The 9,205-nt window shown below is 42.5% G+C and overlaps 1 protein-coding gene across 1 annotated transcript in view; it reads left to right on the top strand.

Annotated features, from left to right (window-relative positions):
- The first annotated feature begins 1,074 nt into the window (after window positions 1-1,074).
- The window catches only part of TTC39C (tetratricopeptide repeat domain 39C), a 42,011-nt gene continuing 33,880 nt past the window's right edge, over window positions 1,075-9,205 (top strand). The window contains exon 1 of the mRNA XM_081873699.1: window positions 1,075-1,492. Within this exon, the coding sequence (XP_081729825.1) occupies window positions 1,356-1,492 (137 nt within the window). The 5' untranslated portion in view covers window positions 1,075-1,355. The remainder of the gene's footprint in view (window positions 1,493-9,205) is intronic.

Here is a 9,205-nt window from a genome sequence, read left to right as displayed (position 1 = left end):
CTATGACAAGGGGAATCTAAAGTAAAAACACAGCTTCAACTTCTCACATTCACTACTGCAGCAATGCAGGCAGAAATATAATTGTAACATATTACATCGTGGCGTCTCTGGCATTTTTATTTCAAGTCTCCTGAGATTTTTTGCTTCAGAAAACCATATATATTATGGAGACACTTGATAAATTGCTATACTGTATAGGCACAGCACACACACAGTCATAGCAGCATTATCGTGATTTGTTCACTCTAAGGAGAAATTACAGCTAAATCAAAACACACATAAAGGTTTTTTAAAACGGACATTTGACAGAATGTTTGAAAATATAGTTCAATTGTGCAGAGTATCACATTTCAACTGCTGGCAGGAACTGTATCTTATATTTTAATACATCTATTTTAGTACAGTGCTTGGAAATTTTTAGGCACTTTGTAAGTACTGCATTAAATAACAATAATCCTTTACTGCTGCAGTCTTAAGCACGCCAACCAGAAAGAAAGCCCCACTGACGAATTTCACATCGATTCCCCGCCCCTCCGCCTTTTTATTTTGTTAGCCCACCACACTTATGACCGAGAGGCAGGACTTAAAAGCTTGGAAACAAGCACATATACGTATGTTGAAATCGGTGTAACTTACTTCTGAGCAAACATGCACCGGAGAGGACTGGGCTATGTAGGTCTGTTAACTAGGATGGTTAGATGATGGAACCTCCACATTCAGCAGCAGCCTATCTTTGAAGACCAGGTGCCTGGAGACTTTAACAGAGGCATCTGTTCTGCCACTGCTGGAAACAAAGAACTGCATCAGATGCACCCTTCAGCCCCCTCGATGCTTAGAGGTGGCGGACTTAGTAGAAAGCTTACATCCCCCCCTCCAAAACCTCCCCCCCCTTCTTTTTCCTCTTTTTTCGGTTTGTTAAAGAAGCCACCTTCACCCGCTGACGCCACCAGGAGGAGCAAACAGGAACTCTCCCCGTGGGGTCCCGCCCCAGATCTCTCCCCTTTGGAACCCCGAGCAGGCGCCTGACTGAGGGCAGCGGCTTCGGCGCCAGAGGCGCGCAGGCTCACGCACTGCCCCGCGCAGGCGCGCCAGCGGCCAGCCCTCGCTCCGAGGGCTGCGGAGTCGCCTTAGCTAACCGGTTGCGCTACTCGCGTCGGGCCGGCGAAGGGGAGAGCGGGCGGTTGCCGCCGAGGGAGGAGGGGCCGCGAAGGGCGGCGCGGGAAGGAGCCTCGGCTTTGTTTGCGCGTCTTTATATCCCTCTGCGCTAGCCCAGCCTCTCCGCTTGCCGGCGCCCGTGCAGGAGGAGGCGGAGGAGGACGGAGCCTGCTGGGCGGGTCTCCCACCTGCCCATTGCCATGGCCGGCTCCGAGCAGGACGGCGGCACCGGCGAGGCGCCGCTGCCCCTCGAGGACTCCGAGCTGGCGCTGGCCGGCATCAACATGCTGCTCAACAACGGCTTCCGGGAGTCCGACCAGCTCTTCAGGAAATACAGGTACCCGCCATCCTCTCTCTCTCTCGCTCTCTCTGGCCCCCCAAGGACCTTGCAGTCTAAACTGGGGGCACGTGAGAAGGGACGGATCTCCAGCCTAAATTTAAGGCCCCCCCCCGCCCGCCCGCCTTTCTTTTTTGGAATGATAACCGTTGGGGTTGCCTTCGGGTGCCTGGAGGCTCGCTCGCCAGAAGCCCTCCACCTGCTCCTCTCTCCCTTGCCACCCTAGCAATGTGCGCCACTTGTCCTTCTCCCTTTGTTGTGCTTGGCGTTGCTGCCCTCGCTGCTGCACCTAGAACTCGGCCCTCGCTGGTGCTCCACCTTGAGCTTGTTTTTTTAATGCCTGCACTTGGCCCTGGGATGTGTGAGGTAATAGCCTTGAGCATGTTCAGAGGGATTTGCTCTTCCTGTATGTATCACCCACATATGTGGAAGGGTTGCCCACATACCAAATTAAATAAATGACGTCTTTTGCTTTTATTGCATCACATTTTATTGTGAACAAGATCACACCTTCCAATTGTGCCTTAATTCCTATTTGGAGCAATACCTGTCACTGCAGTCACACCCTTTGCCACCTAATGCACCTTTTTTTTTAGCAGGTGTCTATTGAAACTTGCTTCACCTAATCTGGCAGAATGGTTTTACAGTGGTACCTCGGGTTACATACGCTTCAGGTTACATACACTTCAGGTTACAGACTCTGCTAACCCAGAAATAGTACTTTGAGTTAAGAACTTTGCTTCAGGATGAGAACAGAAATCGTGCTCCGGCGGTATGGCAGCAGCAGGAGGCCCCATTAGCTAAAGTGGTGCTTCAGGTTAAGAACAGTTTTAGGTTAAGAATGGACCTCCAGAAAGAATTAAGTACTTAACCCGAGGTACCACTGTATATACTGAGGGCTAACCGCTTCCAGATCATGATCTGATCTCTTCTTTTCTCAGGCCACTGTATTTGCGATTTTTTTTCCAGTGTCCTGTATCTTTCTTTGAATGCTTAGACCCAGATATATGTGACAATCAACTGTGGTTAGTGGTGAAAGAAAGAAGACACTCTGCACATACTTGAAGATGCTTAATAACTTCACGGGGTTCAGGACTGAACATTGGCATTAAAAGCAGATCAGGACAGAACATTGGCATTAAAAGCAAAAACTGATCTCTAAACTGTGGTTAAGCAGTGGTGGAAAGGGGGTTGCTTCTTCTGTCCAGGAAGGCACTGGACACCATTCACCTAACACTGCTGCTGATAGAACTTCATTCATATACAGTATATGTGGAGGATTGTATAAAAACCACGAGAGTTTATAGAGACTGCACAGTGGCAATTATTTGGTGGAATGTGCCCAGTGTGCTGCTTTGTGGTGGCTGGTCTTATCCTGGTAATGATATATGTGGGGGGAAAGTTGTGCACTGTCTGCAACTACTGTTACTTCCACATCAGAGTTCTACAGAAAGGTAATGCCTCAGTCACACTGAAGTCAGTGGGAAGCAGAATTAAAATAAAGACTGCACTTCATACAGTCGTATATTACCCAGCAATGCTATTCCCCTTGACTACGATCTTTCTGTAATATATATTCATAAGCAAAGGTCTCTTCCAAAGCTTCCTACTTGAATGCTTTGATCCTTTTTTTGGCTCCTATTGAGTGTAGCAGTGGGATTACTGATAAATAACTTCTTAATTGTTGCTTCAGCAGCTTCACTTAGTTGTCCCTTATTATCAGTTCCGATAGGGACTTTAATCAGTGATTTCCTCTCATAATTCGCTTTTCAATTTTACATAAAATAAAGGGGGGGAATAAAGAAAACAGTGAGAGAAAAGAACTAATTAAAGTAATCTTGACAATTATTTCTAGGAACAAGAGCTGTGTATGCTTGGCAGGAAGTAATGAAGGGACAGAACCTGCAAGCAGGATACTTCTAATTAAAGGAATAGGCCTTCTGAAAAGCCTTAGTAGCACTTTGCTTGTCCACACTAGTGTTGACTGGTAATGCATTTGGGTTTAAATTGTAATTTTAAAAGTGATACAACTTGAGTGTGAGAAACATGCGAAGGCTAAAATCACTCTATAATACAATGATTTGTCAGCCAAACTGCATCTTCTATGAAAATGGTGTGAAGAAAAGATGACAATTCTAGAGAAATGTACTAATGTAGAAGCTGTATGTAACAGCCAGGTAGATATCAGTATTTCAGTATAAACCACATAACTTCTCTTCCCCACAAACAAATAAGAGTATTTTTATGGTTCCTCCCTCCCTTGCTTGTGTCTTGGGTACTTTCACTATGCTGTGTTACCTCACACATTCAGTAGTTGTTGGTTTCATTTCAGTCGTTTTTCCTCCACTCTCATTAGTTTTTATATTCCTCCCCAACAGTTTAATAAAAAATTTAATCAATTTTATAGACCTCTAGAATAAGTGCTAAATGAAGTAGATTGCAATAATACTCCTGGGTACCACTTTGACATCAGTATGATGACCCCCTTCACAATAAAATTGAAATTCTGCATGGTGGTCTTTGTTTCAATCTTTCCAAAATATTTTCCTGCTGGGAATCAATTAGTTCTTCTCTCACTACAGCCACTGGTGCCTATTTGTTTGCTTACAGTTAATCTCCCTTACTTTGCCTTGTTGCGTGAACTTTCCAGTGACTGTGGATACCTCATGACCTGCCCACAAATTGTTAGACTCATAGCTGTCAACTTTTCCCTTTTCTTGCGAGGACTCCTATTCGGAATAAAGGGAATTTCCCTTTTAAAAAGGGAAAAGTTGACAGCTATGGTTAGACTTCACATCACAATTACATATTCATTTTATTTCCTTGTCTGCATTTCTTACATTCATCCCAGTTTACTTGTCTCCCCACTGCGAAATATCTGTTGGGCTTCAGGGATAGCTACTCCCTAATATTTAACTTATAAAATGGGAATTGGTAGAAACTTCCAGCAGGGGTGCCAACTTGAATAAAATATTTGGAGGGGGGCAGGTAAAACCTGCCCTGCAAAATCAATCACATGACATGGTACACACACACAATCTGAATGGAAATGCCCATCAACTTTGGAGGGGCCCAGCCCCTCAAATATTTTATTGGGGTGGCAAAGACCCCTCAGCTCCTAGGAGTTTGCTCCTATTACTTCCACGCTGCCTGGTAGTAATGCAACATGTACTGGAAGCCTGTGTGTGTATAGTGGTGGTGTAAAAAATGAGGAGCTGGTATATTATATCAGTATATTATATCAGTATATTATACCAGCTGTGGGTGCCTGCACAAGATGGCTGCCACAGGCAGCAAAAAGGGAGGTGCTGGTCCTCCATACCAGTGAGTACTGCCACACAAAAATTTACTTCCCACGTGTGCACGGATATACATATTTTTGTATATATGGGAGTGCTAAGGATGATTCAGTGGTGAAAATGAGGAACTTTGTACTTGCTCAAACACTGCTGTACTGCTAATCCTGGTCAGGAAAACAGCTGCATTTGACCTTGTTTGAACTCTAGCCCCTGTCCCATACACCAATGAACACCACCAGTGTCTAGGAAACATTAACTAGGCACTCAGTGGTACCTTCTACAATTCATTTAGCTAGCAGTATTAGGTAGGTAAAAGGTAAATGACCCCTGGATGGTTAAGTTCAGTCAAAGAACTTAAGTTCAGTCAAAGAACTTAAGTTCAGTCAAAGAACTATGGGGTGCGGCGCTCATCTCACTTTTCTGACCAAGGGAGCCAGCGTTTGCCCACAGCTTTCTGGGTCATGTGGCCAGCATGACTAAACGGCTTATGGTGCAACGGAACACCGTGACGGGAGCCAGAGCGCAGGGAAATGCTGTTTACCTTCCTGCTGCAGTGGTACTTATTTATCTACTTGCACTGGTGTGCTTTTGAACTGCCAACCTAGCTAGCAGTATTACTATTCAAGGAGATGCCACTGCTGGTGATCATTAACCACCTTCTATCACTTTATGACGCTTTCCTGAATTCCATACTCTTCATCCCTACTTCACTCAAAAGTTGACTGGCAACAGCTTGGGTCTCCTGTCCTCTGTCAAACCAGTTTTCAATGTAGTTTCTCATAATTTGAAGTGGTATTTATTGTTACATTTGTATTTGGCCTTCTCTGCCTCTTAAGGAATTGTATTCCCAGGCACCCTCTCATCTGGCTTTGTAGACAGTTTTGCATCAAGTACTTCAAGTCCATTCATTGATCACAGAAATGCATTTCTGTGTTTGAGACACCAGAGCATGAGTGGGGGAGGCTGTTATGACCTCAATGCTTCTAGAGTTGGGACTAATTTCTTGAAAAGAAGAAAATTCTCATAAGGTTGCATGCTAATCTTGCTTTGGTGACCATTTATCTCACATTGATTTAGCTGATGCTGATTCCCCTGCCAGTTCCCTAATATGATGGCTGTCTCAAAGTATTGTCTCTGGGATCTCCAGTCATGCTTAACGTCTGCCCTATTTTGCTCTGAGGAAGCTTTGTTGCTTCTGCTTACTGATAGTGCCTGTCCTTCCCTGCAAGCCCAAGTGCTTGTGTTGCACCTAGGTAAGCAGGCCTGTGATCAGCCATTTGCCACCTGCATAAACTACAGTGCCATCTCTTCGTCGTGTATGAGCCAATTTCCCCCCTCCCTTCCGAGGTCACTCTCCAGTCTTTCACAGAAAGTCTTTCTCTTAGCATGACTAAGATCGCATCAGTGTAGTTCTTTTTATTCCACCTAGATTCTGCTGAAAAGAGAGAAGCTTAAGCACAAATGCTGTGTATCTTCTTAATGAGAGCATTTCCTTGCGTCCTGCAAGCATTTGGGGGAAGAGTACTGTCATCTTCTATTACACTCTTTTATTTCAGTTCAGCAGAGCAGATTATCTGCTTAGTTGACTTTTTTCCCTTCCCCATTTCACCCTCTTCAGTATATTTTTCTTTTCCCAGTGTACAATTTCATAGATACTTTTGTTAGCCAAAGTAAGTTTTGGTACATTTAAAGTTTGGTAAAATGTGAAGAACTATATCCTTATGTCCTGATTCTAAAACATTCACTTGGAAGTGTTTTCTGCTGAAGTCCTTGAGATTTATTTCAGCATAAAATTGTTAAGTTTATGCTTAGTCCTTCCTGTTCCTCTTTGTAGTGCATGAACCAGCAAAAATACACTTGTCAGCCTTCCTGCATCACATGCTTTGTTTGTTACATACATAATCCAAGAGGGATGAAATATATAACTCAAGTCAATATATATTGGGTTCCTAGGTGATCTTGCATTCAAGCACTGACAACCTGCTCAGCTTCAGTAAAGCTGCCGTGTTAGAGGGACCTTGAAATTGATCAAACATTCTTGCAGAAGACCTTTTTTGTCTTCAGAACCATCCCATTCAGATTTTAACAATTATCTCAAAAAGGAAATATCTTTATTAGTTTTATTCAGTTTAGAACTTGCTATTTACTTCAGTTTGTCGAGGGCTTATCATTGCAGCTTTTAGACAGGAATGAAAGTTCTCCTCTTTCTAGCTAGTTTAATGGAATCTGATTTTATTGCTGATCTCATCAGTGATCAACTCCTGCCCGGAAACCAATGTCCCCACTGTGAAAGGACGTGTAGATCCAGAATTGGCCTCTACAGTCACTTACAGATTCATTGTTAAAACCGTGTTTATGGAAGACAATCTTACTCTGCTATGAGTGATCACCAAAGAAGAAGAATGGAATCTGATTTTATTGCTGATCTAATGACTGCTGCTGACTGAATCTCTTTATATTAATATAGTTTATGTTGTTTTAAATTTTAGTCTCAGTCGTTGGTCTTGCAGGTAAAATAGGTATAAGTATGCCCCCCTACATGCCCCCCCAATGAAACTTTCAGTGTCAAGTTATAAATAGTATACCAGCTTTACAAAATCGTAACGGGACTGGGAAGAATGGGTGCAAGGGATGCTACAGGACTGGGAGTGTATGGGGGAACAAACCATGACTTGTTTTGGCCTCAATTTACTTGGGGGATGTTGTTTTGGCCTCATATTGTACTGAATACGTGTGTTTAAAGCATACCAACTACTAGAGGAAGCTCTACTAAGAATAGAGCTGCTCAGCAAATGTTTTCTAGCAAGCCAAAAAAAATCCTCTAGAAAAATCATACATTGCATTCCATTTCTGCTGTTTCTATTGCACAAAATAGATTTCTTAAGATTTTAAAGAATGAGACTAGTTCATGTAATTATTCTCCTGTGATCTTCATTATGCAAAGACTGAGCTCTAGGCAAGTTGAAGTATGAAAGAGTAATCTTTTTTTCTTTTGAGTGGCAAATGTATATTTCAGTGCATTTTGTATCCTGGCAGGTATTTGACTGTGTCCTGACTTTTACCGTGGAAGAGGTGTAAACACAGCTGGGTATTGAACACCTGGTGTACAGCAGTGCCAGCTGGATGGGATGCAGGTTTGACAGACTTCGAATCTGCATCAAAATCAGTGCTTTTTTTTTAACACTCCAAGAATCCTGTACTTCAAAAAGAGGGGGGGGGGGTCATTATCTTATTATCTGAGGAAGTTGCTTTGCAGAGTTGAGTTTAAATAGCTGTTTCACCTTGTATTTCATATTAATTTGTTCATTTGAGGAAACTAATCTGATCTTAAACTGGTATATGTGGTTTTAGAACAACTATAACAGCATAATTATGCTTTCTGTCAATTTCAGATAAAACATCTAAATTATTTGCATAAACCATTACTAATCAGTCACAGGAGTGCTGCTCCTGATAATTGGTATACCTGTCTACTCACAAATCAGGAACATATCGGATATCTTTGTCACATCAAAGTTTGACTCATGAACGTATGTGTATGCCTGTGTATCCTTTCCTTAACTTCTAGGACAGACTTTAGGAAGCAATAACAGCTGAGATGTGGGAAGTGGCATATGTGTTCCAAAATTATTGTGATATTTAGATAAGTGGATAGTAAAGTACTGTATATACCAATGGGAAATTGGAATCCTTCAGTTGATCTTAGTTGAGAAAAAACATATGGTATAACTCTACCAGCACTATGAATATAGGTCAAACAACCTTCTCCTCTATTCTGTGGACCTCAGAGGTAGAAACTAGAAGAGCCCAGCTAACAGGAGAAATAGTGGCAGAAAAAAATGATGTCTCAGTTTTCTCCTCTGAAATTAAAGAGTTTCAGCAACTGCTTCAGGGTGTTGCAAATAGCATCTTATTTGAATAGATGATCCAATCTGGTTAATGCAAACCAGTATCTAGTAATTGGAAAGGGAAATCAAAAGATGACTTGGGGGTGGCTGCCGTTAGTTGCTGCCTACTCTCAGCTAGTTGTAACGGAAATTATAGAAAGTATTAATCACTTCCAGCATTTGTTAATTGTGTTGCTGCATGGAAGATAGGACACAAAGCAGATTTCACAGAACAGTTTTCCTAGAATCCAAGCTCTCCTATTTATTTATTTATTTATTTGTAGTTTTTGCCTGGGGCTTTCTGACTTACCTTCTGAATAGAAAAATTTATACCCAAGGAAAGAGATGATTTATGAAGAATATAGAATACTGCAAGTCAAATGGTATAATAATTGTTGCAATTCTTTCTTGCTGTATATTGCATCCTACCCCAGTCTGCAAGCAGCAAGAGCTTCTAGGGGTGCACTTACCCAGGGTTGGAATGGTCAGTGGTGAGTGTGATGTCTTAAGGATATATCATTTTATAT

Source organism: Podarcis erhardii (genome assembly GCF_964252035.2).
Source record: "Podarcis erhardii genome assembly, chromosome: 8".
Lineage (NCBI taxonomy): Eukaryota > Metazoa > Chordata > Lepidosauria > Squamata > Lacertidae > Podarcis > Podarcis erhardii.
This window is presented reverse-complemented; position numbering and strand designations above follow the sequence as displayed.